This window comes from Myxine glutinosa, chromosome 4, assembly GCF_964187855.1.
Source record: "Myxine glutinosa chromosome 4, kmMyxGlut1.1, whole genome shotgun sequence".
Classification (NCBI taxonomy): Eukaryota; Metazoa; Chordata; class Myxini; order Myxiniformes; family Myxinidae; genus Myxine; species Myxine glutinosa.
Window position 1 is genome coordinate 101,581,939 of NC_136264.1, and position 24,246 is coordinate 101,606,184.

Consider the following 24,246-nt stretch of genomic DNA (forward strand, 5'->3'; position numbering starts at 1 on the left):
GAGGGAGCGCCGCGGTACGTTGTACACGTCGTTACGTAAAGGACAATTAGTACATAGAAAGGTAACGAATCCCCGATGAGACCGCGGGAAGCACGCCATTACGCAAATGACGCCGCGAAGCGAACGCGTCTAAGATGCTGTAAAGCGTACGCGTGATACAGTCGATGACGTCATCAAGTAGGTCGGGCGGGTTTGACGGCGAGCTCCAGCCGAGCGGTATCCCCAGACGGAGCAAAGCAGCACACCGAAATCCAACGTCTCGCGCGCAGCAGCACCCGAGCGAGCCCGAGATCGGCACACGGCACACGAACCCGGCCGACGGCGAAAGCATCATCTAGGGCGCACCGCGTACGAGGGAAACCGAAAGCCGCGCCTCGGCCCGTTGATCCAGAGCGGGCGAGCCCGCCGAGCCGAGGGGCGAGCACGCCGAGTCGAGATGGCGAGCACGCCCGGCAGCGACAGACCGCACGACCCGAAGCAGCGCCCCGCCTGCCTGGCTGTCGGGTCTAAGGAGCGATCACATACAACGCCCTGAAGTAGCATCTCATATGAGGTGCATCGAGCATGAAGGATGAAGAGGAGGCCTTTCAGTCCGACAAGCCTGCTCTACACCAACACTACATAAACGCAATATAACGCAATCCAACAGCTTATCGAATTAAATAATTGGGTGAAACGCGGGGTGTAAAAAAAAGAATGAAAGCATTCGGTCCACATACATTCCATGCACAGCATTTTTACAATGGTCGCAGGTGGTTAACGCATACGCCGTTTGATCAAGTAAAACAAAGGACGAAGAAGAACGATCACTTATAGAATACACATGGTAGTCAGGTATACGATCAACCATTAGAAGCATATGCCCGTGTGTCGTGAAAGGCTATGAAGGTCCCGCTCGACGTCCATAGAAACTCATCCGTGCTGCGACGAGTCGTCGCATGGTGCCAAGCGAGCCTCCATTGAGGCGAATCCGGGCAGCGGAGTCGCCGGCCTCGGGGGAGCAGCTGCTATCGCAGGTGGGATTGCGACGGCCGCGATCAGAATCGCCGGCCTCACCGAGTGCTCGTCGCATGGCGCCAAGCGAGCCTCCATGGAGGCGATTCCGGGCAGCGGAGTTCGCCGGCCTCGGGGAGTAGCTGCTACATGCAGGTGGGATTGCGACAGCCGCGATCAGAATCGCCGGCCTCACAGAGTGCCCGCGAGAGGAACCGCATGCAAAGGGGTCCATCCAGTGAAGAGGCGGCGCGCGCAACTGGCGCGTCGTGCATTTGTAGTGATTCCTTCCAGCGACGGTGCGGTGCCACGCGAAGGGTGCCACGTGTAGGAGGTGATCGGAATCAGGATGGGATCGCGGGCCTCCCAGAGTAGTAGCACGCGATGGGTGCAGTGCACGTCGATTCGCGTGGAGGAGGTGGTTCCACCGAGTATCGAGTGGTCGGGGTGAGCCGGTCGTGAGAGGCACGGCGTGCTTCCGACGAGCAGCGCGCGTTCGCGCGGAGGAGATGGGCCACAGAGTAGCGAGTGGTCGGAGTGGAGCCGGCAGTGCGCGATTCGCTCGGAGTAGATGGGCCACTGAGTAGCGAGTGGTCGGAGTGTGCCGTCCGTGTGGAGGCATGGCCGACATGGGAGACGTGATCACTCGCGTAGGAATCTCAACTCGGGCCGAGGCACGCATATCTAGGATGAATCCCTCGGACGGAGCCGTTAGTGCTTCCGAGCTGCGATCGGACGGGTAGGCCGGCGGCTCCAAGCGGGTCCGTCGTTCCGACGGGGTTTCAACCGCAGGACGTTGCCCAGTAGCATCGTGCTCCAGGCATCGAGCCGGAGTCCGTCACGCCTGCTCTGGCGTTCGGGTCTCATGAGAGCAGGTCGCTTTTTGTCGACGCGGTCCCGCGAAAAGGCTTGCGACGTCCCGTCTTTCGAGGCAGGCCGGCAGCGAGAGTAGTCGGAGCTCCGTTGCTGGAGCTAGCTCGACGGGTCCTCCGCTGGGCATTCTTCTCCGAGGCGAGCAGTGCAGGAGCGATGTCAGGAGAGGAATTACGATTAAGTGTTGTGAAAATCAAGATACAACAGCAACCCAAAGTAGGTTTAATCGTAATTCGTTCTCAACATCATCTAGAGAGAAACCAATAAACATGGTATTAATAATACATACAGGTGAATACAGGTGCGGACAGGCTGTATGACTATAAAAGCTTTGATACATATTGCAGACACGTTACCTTTCTAAGGGAAGCCCAGAGAAGCTCTAGAGGTACATCGCTAGGGTTACATCGTGGTGACGGATCTACATCGCCTGTCCGCGCTGATATATATATATAGGAACCGAGAAAGGGTCGCGTAGCGGCCATGAGGCGAATAACATCAGTGTCGTAATTTGGATGACGATTTCATTACACACCCCATGTAAAGTTTTGACTTTTTCAACATATTTCAACTATTACGGATTCCGGATTTAGGTGAATTACTATTCAGGTCATTGCTTATTAATGTTTATTCTATTAAAGGTTGTTGTGGTTAAATGGTTAGAGGCGCTCCTGATAACAGGAGACCGGAAACGGGATGGTGAACCGGAAGAAGAAAAAGACACGATGTGCGAGAGAAAGCGGCCATCTTCAGCTTCTTCGCCCAGCTCCGACGCGAGCGGTGTCGATATTGATCAGCGTTGGGAACGCTGAGTTTGAAAAGCCCGTCTGGCGAGAGGAGTTACCGGCGCGGGGTAATTACCAGTTACGCGTCAAATTACTGTGGGTTCCTGCACAGAACCCAGCGTCCGGCACCGTTTACCTCAACGTCTTCAAGGACGCGTACAGCAGGCGCCTTGGGCCTTGCGCGCTTTGCGAGCTCCGAAGCCGCGATCACGAGCACCGACCTCGGTGGGCTGCCGAGGAGGTGTCCGCGGCAGCAGCCGTTCCCGGTACGGGACGTGCACGGTGGAAGCACGTCAGGAAGGGTCCGTTCAACCGCCCGCGTGCGGAGATCGAACTACAGGAGTACAGAGACATTGTGAGAGACATTGACCATGGAGGGAGTCGTGAGTGGGGCTCAAGGGAGGAATATATAAGATGGCCATCTTAGAGCTATTGTTGATGAGTCTACATCTTAGTAATGTTGTTGATTGAGGGTTGATTATTGTTGATTGATTGGGAATATATTATCCATTAATCCGGATCCTTGGTGTGGGGGTTTCCTATTGACTTGAATTGTTTGTGTCTTTCATATTGATTGTGTTGCGAAAGCGTATAAATCATATATCTTTCTGGCGGGGTTCCTCCCACGGTCCGGGGGTCACCGAGACCAGGTAGTTACCAGGAGGACCACGTAACAGAATTGGGGGCTCGTCCAATTGAATTCCGGGATCTAAAATTGTATAACATAATAAAATAATAATTTTTATTAATTAAAATTAATTAATTAATTATTAATTGGTAAATTTTTGAGAAATTGTGGTAAAGTCTTGGGTGAAGGTTAACAGGTGTTAACGATAGTCACCATGGCGTTTGTTGCACAGAACTTTGCGGTAACACCTAGTGAGGCACAGTTCCGAGCGTTACGAAAAGCGGACCTCTTGAAATTGGCCAAACATTTTAACTTGGAGGTCCGAACTAATTTGAGGAAGGCAGAGTTGCAGACCACGGTGATACAATCTATGGTGGGATTAGGAACATAGGACGAGTTAGCCTGGCAGTGGCTACCTGAAGAACCAGAAGATGTTGAGCTCTGGAAACTGGAGTTGCAATTACGGAGCCAGGAATGGATCAAAGAAGAAGAAGAAAGGAAAGCAGAAAAGGAAAGAGCAGAAGAAGAAAGGAAAGCAGAAGAGAGGAGAGAAGAGAAACAAGCAGAGGAAAGGAGAGTGGAACGAGAACTCCAGGAAAAGTTAGAAGGGAGAAAAGCAGAGGAGAGGAGAGCTGCCAGGGAACTCGAAGCAGAGGAGAGAAAAGCCGAAAGGGAGTTGAAGGAACGTGATCTGGCGCTTCAGCAAGAAATTAAATTCAAGGAGCTGGATTTAATGAGAGAACGGGGAGAGGTACCACCCTTGCTGACGGGGTCGACACCTAGCCAGAACACCTGGGATGTGGGCAGACATGTGAGGCTGGTTCCACCCTTCAGTGAAAAGGAAGTCACTCAATTTTTTCCACACTTTGAGAAAGTGGCTCGACAGTTAAACTGGCCGGAGGAGGCCTGGACCATACTAGTGCAAAGTGTGCTGGTGGGTAAAGCTCAAGAGATTTATTCAGCGCTACCAATGGACCAATGTGCAGATTATGAGGTATTGAAGAAGCACATCCTCAAAGCCTATGAGTTGGTTCCTGAAGCTTACCGGCAAAAATTCAGGAATGCCAGAAAGAGGGAGAGTGAGACCCATGTGGAGTTTGCCAGAGTGAAAGAAAACATGTTTGATCGGTGGTGTGAGTCAAAAGGAGTCGGGAAAGACTTCGTAGCATTGCGTGACTTGATCCTGGTGGAGGAATTTCAACAGTGTGTCCACGAGGACATCAAAGTGTACCTGCAGGAAAAGAAAGTACCAAAGTTGTGGGACGCAGCCACCATGGCAGATGATTATGCCTTAACACACCGGATAGGGGTCCACAAACCTAGCTCCTTGCCTAGACTTCAGCAGGGGAGTTATGGAACACCCGATGCGGAGAACGACAATACATGGCGGCGGCCTCGAGAGGATTATGGGGACAACTCTGATACCCCAACTGTTCGAAATCAGGGGGCTACGGGCCCAAGACAAACTTATTTCCCGGGGGGCCCGAGGCAGACCACGAGTTTTTCCTCCGGGCCTACTTGCGCCTTTTGCAAAAAACTTGGACACTTGATGTCCAGTTGTTACCTCATGAAAAGGGACAACCCAGAGCGGAGTCCGACTAGTACAACTCCGAATGCGATGGCAAACGTAAGAAATCGCCCACAGAAGAGTTACCAACCATTTATTTATGAGGGGTTTGTCTCACTGGAGGGAGACTTGACTAACCCAAGACCTGTTAGGGTATTGAGGGACACAGGAGCCCATCAATCCTTAATGCTTGAAGACATTTTGCCATTGTCAAAGAGTACAACAACTGGTGATGGTGTTCGGTTGCAAGGGATCGGTGGCTGTGCTAGTGCCCCACTTCATGTCATCCATTTGGAATCCGATTTGGTGTCAGGACCGGTCACCGTCGGTTTACAAGCCACGCTTCCTGTAGAGGGAGTATCTGTGGTTATCGGGAATGATTTGGCCGGGGGTCAAGTTTATGGTAACCCGGGGGTTGGTAAAGAGCCCAGCAGGGAAAATAACACCACACCAGCTCGGGATGGCGACAAAAGTACCAAGTTATTTGTAGGGGGACTGAACTTCAAAACAAAGGAAGCAGTTCTGACCTCTGTCTTCAACAGATATGGGCCGCTGGTGGAAGTGCGGTTGGTAAAAGACAGGGAAACGCAACAGTCAAGAGGGTTCGGCTTTGTCACGTTTGCAAGCGCAAAAGACGCCAGAGAGGCAGAGAAGAATTGGAATGGTAAGGATTTGGAGGGTCGGACCATAACAGTAGGGAAGGCATTTCGTAGGCGTCGAGAGGTCTACAGAAGAGGACAATTTGGCAGTAGTTTTGGTGTTGGCAGCAGCAGATATTACTATGGAGGCTCCCAGAGTTACGGCATCCCCCGAAAGAATGATTGTCAGAGCACTGGCCGAGACGGAGACCGCCAGTCAGGTGACTACTAGGTCAAGTGGTCCCACCGTAACTGTTAGGAGTCCGGAGAAGTTGAAGCACTATATACGGCGGAGCCGCCGAGCCTGGGCTCCTACACGGACTAACCGTGAACGCCACGTTCTTAAAGGCGTCCAGGTAGTGAACTTTCCTGCACGGACTAACCGTGAACTCTACGTTCTTAAAGGCGTCCATGTAATGAACTTTCCTCCCCGGACTAACCCTGAACTCCACATTCCTTAAGGCGTCCATGTAGTGTATACTCAGCTTGGCCTCCCGAAAAAGTGCTATCGAGTTGTTTAACTTTGGGGTTTTGGTCACCACCCCTTAACCGGCATTCAAGAGAAACTAGAAGTGTTGACGCTTGGTCCAGAGTGAATTACCTTTGGAATCTCTGGGGGTTTTGTGAAATTTTGTTGCTTTGTTTTTGAGATGTGATAATTGTGCCTGGGGGAACTGATGATTTGGGGTGTGAGTTATTTTGTTTGTTTATCAAAGTTGGCCTGCAAAGAAAGTTTTCGCTGGGTTCAAACTTTCTTTCTTGAAGGGGGGGAGTGTTACGGATTCCGGATTTAGGTGAATTACTATTCAGGTCATTGCTTATTAATGTTTATTCTATGAAAGGTTGTTGTAGTTAAATGGTTAGAGGCGCTCCTGATAACAGGAGACCGGAAACGGGATGGTGAACCGGAAGAAGAAAAAGACACGAGGTCCGAGATAAAGCGGCCATCTCCAGCTTCCTCGCCCAGCTCCGACGCGAGCGGTGTCGATATTGATCAGCGTTGGGAACGCTGAGTTTGAAAAGCCCGTCTGGCGAGAGGAGTTACCGGCGCGGGGTAATTACCGGTTACGTGTCAAATTGCCGTGGGTTCCTGCACGGAACCCAGCATCCGGCACCGTTTACCTCAATGTCTACAAGGACGCGTACGGCAGGCGCCTTGGGCCTCGCGCGCTTTGTGAGCCCCAAAGCCGTGATCACGAGCACCGACCTCGGTGGGCTGCCGAGGAGGTGTCCGTAGCAGCAGCCGTTCCCGGTACGGGACGTGCACGGTGGAAGCACGTCAGGAAGGGTCCGTTCAACCGCCCGCGGGCAGAGATGGAACTACAGGAGTACAGAGACATTGTGAGAGACATTGACCATGGAGGGAGTCGTGAGTGGGGCTCAAGGGAGGAATATATAAGATGGCCATCTTAGAGCTATTGTTGATGAGTCTACATCTTAGTAATGTTGTTGATTGAGGGTTGATTATTGTTGATTGATTGGGAATATATTATCCATTAATCCGGATCCTTGGTGTGGGGGTTTCCTATTGACTTGAATTGTTTGTGTCTTTCATATTGATTGTGTTGGCCTCTAAACCTCTGGCCTCTAAAAGGTGGTTTATATTGATTGTGTTGCGAAAGCGTATAAATCATATATCTTTCTGGCGGGGTTCCTCCCACGGTCCGGGGGTCACCGAGACCAGGTAGTTACCGGGAGGACCACGTAACACAACATACAGCTCTTTGATCTTCATTTCAACAATATTGATAGATAAAGGTGATATAATAAAACAAATATCATGAAACATTTACATTTTATAGTCAATTGTATAATTTAAATAAACATAAATGCAAATTTCGCATGTGAGAAAAGTAAGTACACCCCTACATTTATCACTACTTCAAATACCTAAAATTAGAATCAGGTGCACCAGCTCAGGTGCAAATGATTAGAACATCTTTAGAGAGGATCTTGGAAGAACCTGTCTTATTTAAACCTCAGACATTTAGTTTGGTTTGCTCTTTGTTGTTGAAGTGTGCGGCGTCACCATGCCGAGATCAAAAGAGCTCTCTGGGGCCTTCAGAAAGAAGGTTATAGATGCCTATGAGTCTGGGAAGGGATTTAAAAAGATCTCCAAACAATTTAAAATCAATCATTCGACTGTCCGGAAGATCATGTACAAGTGGAGAAGATTCCAAACAACTGCCAACTTGTTCAGGCCAGGCTGCCCCAGCAAGTTCAGCCCGAGAGCAGACCGCAAGATGCTGAAAGAAGTCTCTAAGAACCCCCAGAATGTCATCACGGGACCTACAGGTAGCTCTTGCCACTGTTGATGTCAAAGTGCACAAGTCTACCATTAGAAAGAGGCTGCACAAATTTGATCTACATGGGAGGTGTGCCAGGAGGAAACCTTTGCTGTCCAGAAAGAACTTCATGGCAAGACTAAAGTTTGCCAATGAACACCTAGGCAAAGACCAGCACTTCTTGAACAATGTGCTCTGGACAGATGAGTCAAAGGTGGAGCTATTTGGCCACAGTACCAGAAGACATGTTTGGCAAAAACCAAAGACAGCATTAGAATAGACCACAAGAACATGATACCAACTGTAAAGCATGGTGGTGGAAATATTATTCGTTGGGGCAGCTTTGCTGCATCAGGGCCTGGGCAGGAATATTCCACTATGAATTCTTCATTGTACCAGAGGGTGATTGAGGATAATGTGAGGCCATCTGTCGGAAAGTTGAAGCTCAACCGAAGGTGTTCCTTGCAACATGACAATGACCCTAAACATACCAGTAAATCCACCAAGGAATGGCTGAAAAGAAAGAAATGGAGGGTTCTGGAATGGCTAAGTCAAAGCCCGGATCTAAATCCCATCGAGATGTTGTGGGCGGATTTGAAACGATCTGTGCATGCAAGAAACCCCTCAAACATCGCACAGCTGAAAGAATTCTGCATGGAGGAGTGGGAAAACGTTTCTCCCAGTCGATGTCAGAGACTGGTAGACAGTTATAAGAAACGCCTACTTGAGGTTGTTTCTGCCAAAGGGGGCAATACCACCTATTAGAGCCAAGGGTGTATTTACTTTTTCCACATGCGAAATTTGCATTTATGTTTATTTAAATTATACAATGGACTACAAAATGTAAATGTTTCATGATATTTGTTATATTATATCACCACAATCTATCAATATTGTTGAAATGAAGATCAAATAGCTGTATGTTGAAATATGTTGAAAAAGTCAAAACTTTACATTGGGTGTACTTACTTTTTCACGTGACTGTATGTTGTATGTGTTAACTCTTACACGAGCCTCGACTTTGTATACAAACAAAAAGACCCAAAAGACCCTGAAGATCCAAAAGACCCTCAAAACACGTAAGACCCATAAGTCCCTTTAGACCCATTAGATCTCAAGATCCTGAAGGCCCCCATGACCACTTTTACCTTTAAGACCCTTTTACTACTTTAGACACCTTGAGATCCCTTTACCTTTCCAACCTTTTATAACCTTTAAACCTTTACATACCTTAAGTCCCTTTTGACCCCTTAGACCTTAACACCATTTAGACCCCTTCCACCCTTCAGACCGAATAGAGAGCTTGGAACCTTGACCACATAGAGCATTGCACCACCTGGACTTTTTTTGGATTACAAATAAATTACAAATAAACAATATCACCAATATTACAAACAAGAAGACGTCATGCAGACAGAGCATGATGCTTGCAAAATCTACCCCACCTCAAAATAAAAAGTTGCCATGGATACATCAAATTGTCCATTTCGTTAAGATTAAAAATGACGATCCTAATCAAAGCTTGGGTCAATCAGATTAATGTTGATGATTTTTCAGATGAAAATTGATGATATTAGAAGTTTGACCTTGAGTTGACCATTGACGTTTTGACCTCAGAAATAGTTGGTTTTCCAATTCCGTGATGTACAATGCAATTGCTCTTTAATTTTCAGATTAATCGGATGAAAATTGACGATTGTTCAGAAGAAAATTGATGATTTTAGAAGTTTGACCTTGAGTTGACCTTTGGCCCTTTGACCTTGTAATAGTTGGCTTCCCAATTCAAAGAAGCACTATAAAAAATATATAAAAACACCTTTAGAGGCCATTTTTTCCCCGCAAGCGGGGGTTGGCCTTTTTCGGGGACCGTGGTTGTTGTTGTTTTTCGGTCCCCTTTTTGAAGCAATGTTTTACGGCCGGATGCCCTTCCTGCCGCCAACCCTTTTTGTCGCCTTTTACGACGACAGTGAACTGGTACTCAATTAGCCGACCTCGGAAGGATGACAGGCTGAGTCAACCCCCCTGGCGTTAATTCAGCGATCGACCGGGATTCAAAGAAGCACTATGCAATTGCTGTTTAATTTTTAAGTTAACCGGATGAAAAGTGACAATTTTAGAAATTTGACCTTAAAATGACCTTTGACCTTTGACCTCAAAATCAATACGCTTCTTCCTTATGATGAACTCTACCATCTGGTGAAATTTCGTGAAGATTGGTTTAAAATTGTGTGGCCTGTCGGCGATAGACAGGCAGGCAGACAGACAAACAGACAGACAGAATAACGCACAAGACCAACCAATATACTTTTAAAATCTTCGATTTTGCAAGTAATAAATTTATACAAAAGTATTATTTGTATTATCATTGGTGTAAATCATGAGAACACAAAAACTCAAATTCAGACAGGTCATTATCTTTAGTTTAAATAAGCCCATGCCTCGGCGGTGACGTGTGGTGAGGCAAGTGTAGCGAGCTGATCCACGCTAGTATAACATATAAATATAACATGTACAGTTATACATATAACATATACATATAGATATAACATATACATATAACATATATGTATAGATATAACATATGCATACACATATTACATATAACATATACAGATAACATATAACATCTACATATAACATATACATATAACATATAACATATACTATTATACATATAACATATACCTATTATACATATAACACATACATGTAAAACATAACATAAACAAATACATATAACATTTTTTTGTATACTGAGTCAATGTGAGGCTCGTGTAAGAGCTGACACATAGAACATATAATAAAGGGAGTGGGAGACAAGAGGGGGAGAGAGAGGGAAGCACAACAACAGTAGAGAAGAGGAACATCGGGATATACATATAACATAATATACCAATAGCATATAACATATACATATAACATATACATGTAACATATACATTTATACATATAACAAACATATAGCAGAAACAATTATACATATAACATTACATATAACATATACAATTCTACATATAACATAAACATAACAGAAACAATTATACATATAACATATACATATAACATATACAATTATACATATAACATATACAATTATACATATAACATATACAATTATACATATAGCATAAACATATAACGAAACAATTATACATATAACATATACAATTATGCATATAACATATACAATTATACATATAACATATACAACATATACATATAACATATACATGTAACATATACATTTATACATATAACAAACATATAGCAGAAACAATTATACATATAACATTACATATAACATATACAATTCTACATATAACATAAACATATAACAGAAACAATTATACATATAACATATACATATAACATATACAATTATACATATAACATATACAATTATACATATAACATATACTATTATACATATAGCATAAACATATAACGAAACAATTATACATATAACATATACAATTATGCATATAACATATACAATTATACATATAACATATACAACATATACATATAACATATACATGTAACATATACATTTATACATATAACAAACATATAGCAGAAACAATTATACATATAACATTACATATAACATATACAATTCTACATATAACATAAACATATAACAGAAACAATTATACATATAACATATACATATAACATATACAATTATACATATAACATATACAATTATACATATAACATATACAATTATACATATAGCATAAACATATAACGAAACAATTATACATATAACATATACAATTATGCATATAACATATACATATAACATATACAATTATACATATAACATATACAATTATACATATAACATAAACATATAACAGAAACAATATTATACATATAACATATACAATTATACATATAACAAACATATAACAGAAACAATTATACATATAACATATACATATAACATATACTATGCAACATATACGTATAAGTAGATATAAACATATACACATAAACGTGTGTGTGTGTGTGTGTGTGTGTGTGTGTGTGTGTGTGTGTGTGTAATGTGTATGTTTATGTGTATTAGAGATAACTCGCGTCTAAATATTTAATAAACAGGAACATATACTGTATGTACACATTTGTCATAGTTTGTTGTCGAGTCAGTGTGTTCATGGCTTCATTAGGTCGAATATAAACGTGATTATTCAAATTTAACATAAATGAATCATGAAGTCGGGTTCGCGTGAAAAGTTCCATTTGCTGATTATTCATCCGAGTGTTTTATTTATTTTTGTTCAACAATGGCAGGAATGCAGCAAACAATTCTTCTTGACAGAGGATTGTTTTACAGAGTAAACCGAGTAGGTGAGACGCTTTTAAAAAAAAATAACCTTACCATCCCAGGCTGGTAAGGAATGTGAAGCCAAGGTGTGTCTGCGCAGGTAAGCACTTTGGCATAGCAGCGCGTATAATTGTTGAGAGCAGCAATCGCGGCTTGGTTTTATCCCAATTCCCCAATTTTTGTACCTAAAGCTCAAATTTGATGAACATTACGTTGTGTTTAGTTTGTGTACAAGAAACAATGTTGTAGTTTATAGTGGACGGGGACGTGCCTCGCACGCTGACGTCATCATGCTGGAAGTTTAGATAAATGATCCAAGTTGTGGTTGTTACATTGTAAGGCGACGGATACGGAGGAACAGGCGGCGATTTCCTATCGGCTCGGAGGAGAGAAGTTGAGGTTTGTACCCGAAACCCGAGGGGCGGCCATTTGGGGAAACTTATTGAATTGTTTGCATTGGGGACTATGGTTGGTAGACGTGCGCGCCACGGGTTCTTGGTTCACCTGTGCAAGCACCAGGTGAGGATCGGTATCTCGGCAGGTGGGCAAACGGTTTGCGGCTCTCCGGTCCGTACTTCCGTCCCTGCAATTGCGAATGTGTAATTATAATCCTTCGGTTACTCGTGTTTGTTTCGCAATTCTTGGCTTCAGTAACACGTTGAACATTATGTTCGGGGTTCTCTTGCGCTACCTGGACGTTACCTGTTGGCAATTTTTATTTATTTAATTTTCGGAGCGCGCTTATCGAATATTAAATGTGAGTTTATACTTTAAAAAGAAACTTTTTCTCACTCTCCAAGAATTTTTTTTCTTTTTATTTCGATCCCTGTGGATGTTTCGTGAAAATTGAATTGCCAAAGTGGCGTTTTAAGTGCTCTTGCGTCAAATATTATATAACGAGGGTCAAACAGCTTGGGTGACCTTTTTGATGAGGTTGTGAAAGTTTTATTTATTTATTTATTTATTTATTTATTTTATTTTGGCTATTTATTTAGTTATTTATATATATTATTTTGGCTATTTATTTATTTGTTTTTTATTTTGGCTATTTATTTATATTATTTATTTATTTTTATTTATATATATAAATATATATTTTTTTCAATTATTTTATTTTTTTGGTATTATCTATTTATTTATTTTATTATACATTTATTCATTTGTTTTTTATTTTGGCTATTTATTTATTTATATATATATTTTTTTTTTTTTTTTTTTTTTTTTTTAATATATACATATATGTATTATCTATTTATTCATTTTATTATACATTTATTCATTTGTTTTTTATTTTGGCTATTTATTTATTTATATATATATATATATATATATATATATATATATATATATCTCTAATTTTTTATTTTTTTTTAAATATATACATATATGTATTATCTATTTATTTATTTTATTATACATTTATTGGCTTTGATCAAAGTCATAGACCACATGGTAATCGCCCCTTGCATCTTTACAAAAACTCATCTCCGGAGTGTCTTCACTCGTTTGTAAATAAGGTATTTGTCAGGATATGACTCATGCACGTTGTGTAAGCTTATAATAATTCAGTAACTTTATCTTCGCATATTTTACGTCGTTTGTTTTGACTTTTGTTTTTCTTTTTGTAAGTGCGGCTGAAACCGTGGACGCAATTGCTCGTGAAATGATGGCACTAACTGCTGACGTCCTTGTTTAAGGCGCTTATCTGTCCTGCCTGGCTTAGGCAAAGCACCGCCTCCGATAAGGTTCGATGTCCACCATACGCTAACCGAGCTGTTCTTGTTATACTGTATACACTGTCGGGCAGTTTGTGTGTGCCATTGAAGCTGTTGTACAGTTTGTCGCTTTCTTGTAATGACGTGTCCGAGTAGTTGCGGTATTTGTTTGTTCCACGTTTTTCAAGTCGCGGCTTGTCCACACGAACCGCCCTTAAGGCCCTTTGTGTTGGTGTTTGTGAATGTTTTGAGTTGGGGGCGTGGCGAGTGGAGGGGGCGGAGCGTGGCGAGTGAGGGGCGGGTCAAGTAGCGGTGTGGGTGTGGTCAGAAAGGTGAAGGGTAGGGTTTGCAGAGGTGGATGGATATATGTGTGTATCATGATCTGGAATGGCTTTCAAAGCAAAATTCTCGTTTGATTTTTACCTCCGCCACCAAAGGTGGATGGAGGTTATGTTTTCACCCCTGTCTGTCTGTCTGTCTGTCCGTTTGTCTATCTGTCTGACGTCTGTCCGTTTGTGAACAAGATATCTCAAAAAGTTGTGGACGGATTCGGACGAAATTTGGCAGAGATGTAGTGTATGTGACCAGGACGAAATGATTAGATGTTAGTGAAGATCCGGATTCGGATCCGGCTCCGAGAATTTTTAAAGTGATTCTTTACCATTGAGAGATAGGGTCAAAAACGATACACAGCAGGATATCTCAAAAAGTTGTAGACGGATTTGGACGAAACTTGGTGGACCGGTTGAGTGTCTGTCAAGGACAAGTAGATTCGATTTTGGTGAAGATCCAGATCCGAATCCAGCTAATATAATTTTTTTAAAAGTGATTCTTCACCATTGAGCCAACCAGGTGGAGGTATGCTCTCTATTGAGTGCCGTTCTCGTTTTTTTTATGCATTACTATATTTCTCATTGAATTAGAAGCAGTGATGCAAATGTAAGTATGCCTCGTAGGGTTTACCAGTAATTCCGTGGCCCAATCTAGAAGTAGTTCCCCTCCCTCCTCCCCCACTCCTCTTTTCACAATTTACAATACTCCTGGAGGTGTCTGTATACATGTACCGTGTCTCGTGTGTAGAACTCTTTCGGATAGCTTGTCAAACTGTACCACATTGACAGACATTGAACACTGCATGCGAGATTTGGACCTGGGATTCCAGCGAATGAGCTTTGTACTCGGGTGGGAATGTCAAACGGGACCAACCCTCTTTACAATTGCAGAGGAATTCGTTTGGTTGACGTTGATCGATTTTGTCCCACCATAGGCTGTCTTATCATCCAGTGTAAGTAAATATTCTCTTCGAGTTGTGTGTTTAACAAAAGCATCTTGTGATACTTTAAACAAGCTTCACTTATTTTTGAGGATCTAAAAGATTGAAATCTGAAAACTCTGCGGTAATTTAAAACGAGTTATCTTGTGGGACAACAAGCATGGGGATGTGGAAATAGCTGAGTGCATCATTATATCAATAAGGTACATCATGTTGTTCTTGTCCTTGTGTTCAACAGGTGAAAGTGTTCTCCTCCAAGCGAATTCCATTGCCTGTCATTAGTAATGACACGTTTTTCATCATGTCTGCTCTTGAATGATTGATTACCTCGGCTACTGAAGGTGGATGGGGGTTATGTTTTCACCCTTGTTCTGGCTCTGTCTGTCTGTCTGTCTGTCTGTTTGTTTGTGAACAGGATATCTCAAAGTTGTGGACAGATTCGGACGAAACTTGGTGGACTGGTTGGTTGTATGAGAAGGACGAATTGGGTCATCTTTGGCAAAGATTTGAATCCGGATAAGAGAATTTATTTTGATTTCTCAAAAGTGATTCTTCACTATTGAGTGATAGTGCCAAAAACGATATATAGCATAATATTTCAAAAATTAGTGGACAACTTTTTTTGGTTGGATACCTGGTGTTGGCTTAGCGGTTAGGGTGCCAGCTTGGGATCCTAGGATCCTGGGTTCGAATCCCGGTCGATCGCTAAATTAATACCAGGGGGGTTGACTCAGCCTGTCATCCTTCCGAGGTCAGCAAATTGAGTACCAGCTTGCTGGGATGAATGATCCTGGTGTGTACCCTGGTTTAGAATAGGTACACCGTATCCCTGCGCATCGTAAGAGGCGACTAAGGGTTGGCATCAGGAAGGGCATCCGGCCATAAAAAAAACATTGCCTCAAACAGGGAACCATGATTGTCATGGGGCCCGCAAGGCTAACCCCCGCTCTAGCGGGGAAAATGGCCTTAAAAAACGATCATTCATTCATTCATTCAGTTGCAAAATATTGGTGGAGGTATAGCATGGTCTCTTGTACCTTTGACGAGACGGAATTGTGACGTGGATTGCTGCTCCGCTCCAAAGTCCCCTCTGCTCGGTGCCTGTTTCTTATCGGGCACATCACTTTGCGAGTCTCATGTCGTTTTCCCATGCACGGATGTGCACATCTACAGCTTTGTGGTTATGAATATTTATTTGAGCAAGTGAATCGTTTGTGCTCCCTAATCTTCATTGGGCACAAATATCATGATGGTTTTTGCAATGCATGCGCATGTAGATTATGGTACCAAGCTGCAGGGGGCCATGGTGGCAATGAGGTGTGCTGCCTGGGTTTGATGCAATCTTTTCCTTGTATGGGTTTGTTTTTTTCCTCCGTGTGACTACTTGGGTAAAATGCTGTTTCGCGATGGTGTTTGGCAAGCGATACGTTGTGCAATTTTATTTATTTATTTTATTTGTAATGCTATTCAAAGTAGCTGAAGGGTGACTGCTTGTATTGCCAGCTGCACTGTCCTTTTTTTAAAATTTATTTATTTATTTATTTTATTTGTAATGCTATTCAAAGTGGCTGAAGAGTGATTGCTTGCACTGAGTCCTTTTTAAAATTTATTTATTTATTTATTTTATTTGTAATGCTATTCAAAGCAGCTGAAGGGTAACTGCTTGCATTGCCAGCTGCACCGAGTCTTTATTTATTTATTTTATTTTTTTCTATCTGATAACTGATCTTGAACTCCCTTTTGATTGTGGTGAGATGTGCTTTGGGAATGATGAGAGTATTTGAAATGTTTTGAGAATTCTGTTCGCATCCAGAGCTGAATTTTTTTTTGGCTAATTATAAACCTTCTTGTATGCCTTTGCTTTATTTAATCTGACATTGTTTAAGAGTATAATCCAGAAATTTATTACATCATGCCATTACAGATCTTTCCCTGCGATTGAGCATTCAAATGTCTTTTTTTTTAAGTAAGAAAAGTTTCTACTCTCGAAAAATTTACAAACGCATGGTAGCCATTAGACTGGTTTAGATTCTGGCCAAGTCGTAACAGAAATTTTGAAAAATGGTACATGCTGTGTGCTTGCTTGGCCAACATCTGAAGTGATAGAGCATGGACAAACCTCTTTGGTTGGTATCCATGGAGAAGAGGAAATTCCTCTTTGATTGGCCCGCTGAGTATGGCGAGAAGTAATGTCATAATGATGGTGTCGCTGTTGCTCGGTGTGCCCCAGGAAGTGTCATCACTTTCCCACAAGCACAGCAGCTCTGTTTATCTGATGTGAAGTCCAGTGTTGTCTCAAGTATTTATCTGAATTGTGCGTGATATGTTTCAGCTCCTCCACAAGGCACACACCCCTAATCTGAAGGACTGTAACCCTAACCCTGTATAAATGACGACAAAAAAGATGCACCTCATCTATATATATAAAACACAGTGTGTGTGTGTGTGTGTGTGTGTGTGTGTGTGTGTGTGTGTGTGTGTGTGTGTGTGTGTGTGTGTGTGTGTGTGTGTGTGTGTGTGTGTGTGTGTGTGTGTGTGTGTGTGTGTGTAATGTCACCGATAGACTCCTAAACGGAGAGGCTTACGTGCTTGATATTTGACATAGACATGGCCATTGAGCTTGGGACGAACATGGCCGAACTCAAAATATTTGACGATCCATATTTTTTATTCATATTTACCTCAGCGCATTTCAGCAAAGTACCCGCTAATCTCAGCCGGTTCCAGAGCAGCTCGCTGATTCGCTCAGAGCGATCAGGTGATGTTCCATTCCCGCCGCCAGACTGATTCGCTCAGAGCGATCACGTGATGTTCCATCCCGTCACACGTCACACGTTTTTTCACCTTTTATGCGATCGTGTTTTGTATCGATTTTGTGCGATATGAATTAAATGTCTTTGAAACAGCTGTGAAACGTCTTTCCACAACCCTTCCGTAACCGATTGGAGCAGTTTATTGCCGCACAAAACGAGATCCGCGAAGCGAGTTGGTCGAGTCGTGCTGACCAAGATGGCGACACGGCGGCTTCACTTTTCACGGAGTATGAGCATCCTATATATTTTCAATTCAGTGCGCCCGTGATTTGTGGCATAGACATGACCATTGGGCCTTCACGGTGTAATTTGTGCGAGGCTTTTGTCCGAGTGAGCTTGAGTCGAGAGGGCGAATGTACGGGTTGGGAATGTACGGGTCTCCCTTCCCCCACCCGGCAACGCCGGTACTGGAGGACGTCACAGGATCGGTGAGTCTCCAAATCCGCTTCGTGCTGTTGCGAATATGCAGGACTATGTCCGATTGTTGTGCTGCTCTCCGACCATGAGAACTGCAACGTCATTGTTGACTGGCCATCCCCTTCCATCCCCCTTCCCCCTCCCCCCTTCGTCCCCCCCTTCCCTTCCCCCTCCACCCTACCCCTCCCCTTCCCTCCCCCTTCCCTCTCCCCCCTTCGTCGCCCCCTTCCCTTCCCCCTCCACCCTACCCCTCCCCTTCTCCCCTCCCCCTCCCTTTTCCCCCTCCCCCTCCCTTTTCCCCCTCCCCTCCCCCTCCATTTTCCCCCTCCCCCCTCCCCCCTTCCCCCCTCCCCTCCCTCCTCCCCTCCTCCCCTCCCCCCCTCCCCCCTCTCCCCCCTCCCCCCCTCCCCCCTCTCCCCCCTCCCCCCTTCCCCCCTCCCCTCCCTCCTCCCCTCCTCCCCTCCCCCCCTCCCCCCTCTCCCCCCTCCCCCCCTCCCCCCTCTCTCCCCCCTCCCACCCACTCCCATCCCTCACCCTCCCCATCCCCCCCTCTTCTCCCCTCTCCCCCTCCCCCTCCCACTCTTCTCCCCTCCCCCCCGTTCCCCTCCCCTCCCCTCCCCCGCCCGGCAATGCCGGGTACTTCTGCTAGTATTCTATATTGGTGAAAAGGTTGGCTCATTTTGCATGTGGATGGTGAGGCCCTTGAACATAACCTTAAGTCAGAACAGTGTCAGACGCAACGTATCCACAAACTGCCGGATGTCGACGCATTGAGAAATTTAGCATTGTGTCTTTCGCTGAGGAGAAGCTTCCGTCTGGCCACTCTGCCATCTGCCATATAGCCCAGATCGGTGGAGTGTTGCAGTGATGGTTGTCCTTCTGGAAGTTTCTCCCATCTCCACACAGGATCTCTGGAGCTCAGCCAGAGTGACCATCGGGTTCTTTGTCCCCTCTCTTACCAAGGCCCTTCTCCCCCGATTGCTTCAGTTTGGCCAGGCGGCCAGCTCTAGGAAGAGTCCTGGTTGTTCCAAACTTCTTCCATTTAAGAATTATGGAGGCCACTGTGCTCTTCGGAACCTTCAATGCAACAGAATTTTTTTTGTAGGCTTCCCCAGATCTGTGCCTCAACACAATCCTGTCTCTGAGCTTTGCAGGCAGTTCCTTCGACCTCATGGCTTGGTGTTTGCTCTGATATGCATTGGCAGCTGTGAGAGCTTATATAGACAGGTGTGTGCCTTTCCAAATCATGTCCCATCAATTGAATTTACCACAGGTGGACTCCAATCAAGGTGCAGGAACATCTCAAAGATGATCAAGAGAAATGGGAGGCACCTGAGCTAAATTTCAAGTGTCATAGCAAAGGGTCTGAATACTTATGTAAATGTGATATTTCAATTTTTTTTTATTTATTAAATTTGCAAAACTTTCTAAAATCCTGGTTTCTCTTCGTCATTATGGGGTATTGAGTGTAGATTGATGAGGGAAAAGAATGAATTTAAACGATTTCAGCATAAGGCTGCAACATAACAAAATGTGAAAAAAGTGAAGGGGTCTAAATACTTTCTGAATGCACTGTATATGTATGTATGTACATATTTATTGTTTGTGTATTCCTGTCATCGTTTTTAACACCTCACATGGATGTTTAAGGGGCGGGACCCTTTTATTTACTTTATGAACTGCTTGTGTGATGTGCTTTTAATAGGAAAAAGCTATGTTTAATTGTAACCGTTTTTGTGTTGCTTTCACCTCATTTGAAAGCGTGGCATTCGGGTTCATTTATCTGAGCTGGCAGGGACATATGGAACTTTTGAAATGATGCATGAACGCTGACGAGGCCTTTTGGGTGCGCGTTTTCAATGACTCGTTTCCACTAACTGGGGCACTTTTAACCTGCCATTGCTTGGGCAAAATCTGTAGGTCAAATAGGCTTTTAACCATAATTTTTAGCATTTCTATGAAAGTGCAATTCTTGTATGATTAACCCTAAATGTTGTTCCTGGATAAAATCGGACTCACATAAATATAGGCAATATGGAAAGTGTCCGGATGAGACATGTTGAGTTCCTACCATTTCCTGTTAATACAATTAAGTGGCAGCAGTGGATCACACACACACACACACACACACACACACACACACACACACACACACACACACACGAAGGTGGATACTTTCAGACCTAGGAGGGCTCCATTCCACCTTCTGAAACCGGCATATGGAGATAACAACCAATGACACACACGCACTTCTTGTTTTAGCCTTAGATGCAAAATTCTATTATAATTTATGTTGCGGCCTCAGAAACAAACAAAACATGTATTTATGATAGCTCCCACTCCCACCCTCCTTTCCCCAACACGTTTACTAGTAAATACCATCATTTAAATTTACTCTGTGCATTCACAAGCCACAGATATGACCCAACTGTTATGTCCCATAGCTGTTAAGGAGCAACTAAACCAGATACGATGTCTTTCTGTGGGAAATCTACCTAGTACGACTTGCTCCCACGAAAGTATAGCCGGCGCGAGATTTGTGTATCTTCACGTTGTGAAGACGTCCTTTGTCGAAGAGTTGGTAGCCATTTCTTTATTGGTAATGACTGCATGGCATCGTCTTTCCAATTGCAGACGTCCATTAAATAAATAACCAAGCCCGGCATGTTCACTCGAGGCACTCTCACAAGATTCAAAGTCCACCCATTGGCAGGGATGATCGGGGGTCTTGATAGAACGTGGCCATCCACGATCCTTCGGGCATTGCACCGGTCCACATTGCCGGGATGTTTTTGCAGCTGCATGATCTTAGCCCTTTGGCGAGCTGAGAAAGTTCTCCAACTATTTTGTCGTGCAGAGGCACACCCCTTTCTCTCAGGTACTTTTTCAAGTATTTTCGGCCTTCTAGAAGCTTTGTGAGCTATTTTAGGTAGCAATCCATATATATCATACAAAATATGTAAACCTGCCCCAATCACATCGCTGCTAAGGAACTCTGCGTCTTCCCACTAAGCATAATTCTGGGGCAGATTATATCATTTCCAAAGTCCCGTATTAAGTGATAGTGTTTCCATGTCTGAGATATCTGGTGTTTTAAATATTATTCCCACCACTAGAAGTCTTCCTTTGCTAGCTGGGGGATCTGCATTGTGGAGCTTCATGACTGAAGGGCCATTGAGCTGACTGTTTTGTCTTTCTGTAGACCTTAACAATGCCACTTGTTTTGTGTATTTTACAAGCGAAACCCTTTAGTATTCTACAATGGCCAAATTAATATCTCTGCAATGGTTGAATGGTGAAAGCTTTTTTAAAATCAAGACTTTTCCTGGTTTGTTTTCACTACAGCAAATTTGTGACAAATGGATTGATTGCCTCATTATTTAGATCTTTTTTACTTGCAGAATGGAAAGTTTTTCAAGTATGTTGGTTGATCTTGTGCGTTATTCTGTCTGTTTGTCTGTTTGTCTGTCAATCACCTACAGGTTACAATTTTAAACCGATCTTCCTGAAACTTCACCAGATGTTAGAGTTGGTCATAAGGAAGAAGCCTATTGATTTTCAGTTCAAAGGTCATCTGGAGGTCAAATTTCTAAAATTGTCATTTTTCATCCGATTGACTTGAAAGTTGAACAGCATTTGTATATTGAGTCACTAAATTGGGAAACCAACTATTTTGACGTCAAAAGGTCAAAGGTCAACTCGAGATCAAACTTCCAAAATCATCAATTTTCATCTGAAAAGTCATCAATTTTCATCCGATTGACTTGAAAATTAAACAGCAATTTCATAGTGCCTCAATGAATTGGGAAAACAACAATTTTTAAGGTCAAATGGTCAAAGGTCAACTCAAGGTCAAACTTCTAATATCAATTTTCATCTGAAAAATCATCATTTTTAATTCGATTGATCCCAGCTTTGATTAATATCGTCAATTTTAATCTTAATGAAATGGACAATTTGATGTATCCATGGCAACTTTTTGGGGGATGGAGGGGTGGATTTTGCAAGCATCGTGCTCTGCATGATGTTGTCCTGTTTTTTCATTTGTTGAAAGCACTTTGAAATGAGTTTACGTACCATGTAATGATAAGTTACTCATTCAAGTACACATATAATAAAATTAACATGACTTTTTTCTGCATGCCAAAGTTCCATTTTGAATCTTCCTTTTTCTATACACCTACTTCGCATTTTCTTTTTGCAGATAACAATGGCTTCCCCCTCTTGGATTCAGGGTAAGCTTCTCTACAAGAACACACCTCCAACCTCTCCAACCTCTCTGTCCAAGCCTGGACCGCCTGTTGCTCCTAAACCCAAGTTCAACCCTTACGGTGTTGGTGCTGTTCCAACACAAATCAATTCCACTACAGAAGGTATTCTTTTCATTCTGGAGAAACACAAGAGTTCCAAACCATATCCTTTGATGTTGAGATTTGCTACCAGCGGTGGCCATGAATAAATACAATGCTGTTGTTTTTTTTGTTGTTGTTTGTTTTTGTATACATGATCAAGGCTCACGAAAGAGCTAGTTTTGGCCTGTGTGGCATTCCCATCTATGCACATAATCTCTTGACCTTGGTTCAAATTTTGTCTACCGTGCTTAAGCCTGGTGTTGGCTTAGCGGTTAGGGTGCCGGCTTGGGAACTGGGGATCCTGGGTTCGAATCCCGGTTGATCGCTGAATTAACACCAGGGGGGTTGACTCAGCCTGTCATCCTTCCGAGGTCGGCAAATTGAGTACCAATTCACTGGTAATTCCCTGTGTGTCGCAAGAGGCGACTAACAGGGTTGGTGGCAGGAAGGGCATCCGGCCGTAAAACATTGCTTCAAAAAGGGGACCACGGTGCCCGAAAAAGGACCAACCCATGCTCTGCAGGGAAAAATGGCCTCTAAAGGTGGTTGGTTTTTGGTGCTTTGTCTTTTGTCTCATTGGCCTTGTGATTTGTGTTGACGTACAACATTGTACTTGTGCAAGCATCACTTGAAGTTTCTCCATCAGCCTTTGATCATCGTCGTCATCATCGTATAGGAGCATTCGCTGGATCAGCACGTCGCTGCGTCCTTGGACGACACCTCAGCACCATCCCGACACACACCACTGTGTGTGTTACAGAATGAGGTGTTTTTACGGAAGCCGGAGTGCAAATCCTGCCACCAACCTCCTTGAGAGAGGACCCAGTGAGTTGGTACTCAATTTGCCGACCTCGGAAGGATGACAGGCTGAGTCAACCCCCTGGCATTAATTCAACGATCGACCGGGATTCAAACCTAGGATCCCAAGCCAGCACCCTAACCATTAAGCCAACACTAGGCTACAGCCTTTGATCACTTAAAAGAAATGGACTTGGCACACCCAATGATATTATTAATGAGGTAAAGAAGTGCAAATCGAATCTGTTGCTCCTAAACCCAAGCTAATTCTACCCCCGCTAATTTCACCCCAATTCCACTTTTTTGAAATACCAACTTCTGTCCTGGAAGTCATTGGTGTCCTTGTGTTTTATACTTCTCCCTCCACCCCCCCCCCCCTTCCCATGCCTCCTCCCCCCAAGCCCTCTCCCTTCCACACATCTCCCTGCTCTCAAATGTTGTGTTTGTGTGCTTCACCTTCTCTCCCCATCTTGTTTTCCGCTCCCTCTTTTTATATATTTTGTTTGTCTGGTTGATTTGTTTGTGAAGTAAATGTTAGCTCTTTCACGAGCCTCGATTCAGTATACACAAAAAAAAAAAAAAACAAATAAATAAATAAATAATAAAAAAAAAAAAAAAAAAAAAAAAAAAAAAAAAAAAAAAAAAAAAAAAAAAAAAAACATTTGGCGATTATTGAAGAGTTGCACAATAGTCACTGACCTTCATTTATTATCAAACTCAGTATATTTACTTATGCCACCGAAGGTGGACGAAAGTTATGTTTTCACCACTATTTATGT

At 43.5% G+C, this 24,246-nt stretch overlaps 1 protein-coding gene across 11 annotated transcripts in view; it reads left to right on the plus strand.

Annotated features, from left to right (window-relative positions):
- The first annotated feature begins 12,210 nt into the window (after positions 1-12,210).
- Positions 12,211-24,246, plus strand: part of LOC137425051 (uncharacterized) — a 100,755-nt gene continuing 88,719 nt past the window's right edge. For 2 of the 11 annotated variants that reach the window (XM_068113048.2, XM_068113053.2), the window contains exons 1-2: positions 12,550-12,618; positions 22,522-22,690. In XM_068113048.2, coding sequence (XP_067969149.2) covers positions 12,565-12,618; positions 22,522-22,690 — 223 coding nt within the window. In that variant the 5' untranslated portion in view covers positions 12,550-12,564. Of the gene's footprint in view, positions 12,619-14,117; positions 14,147-15,025; positions 15,100-15,325; positions 15,429-22,521; positions 22,691-24,246 lie in introns of those variants that run through there. The other 9 variants (XM_078776227.1, XM_078776226.1, XM_068113049.2 and 6 more) reach the window with 9 other exon arrangements.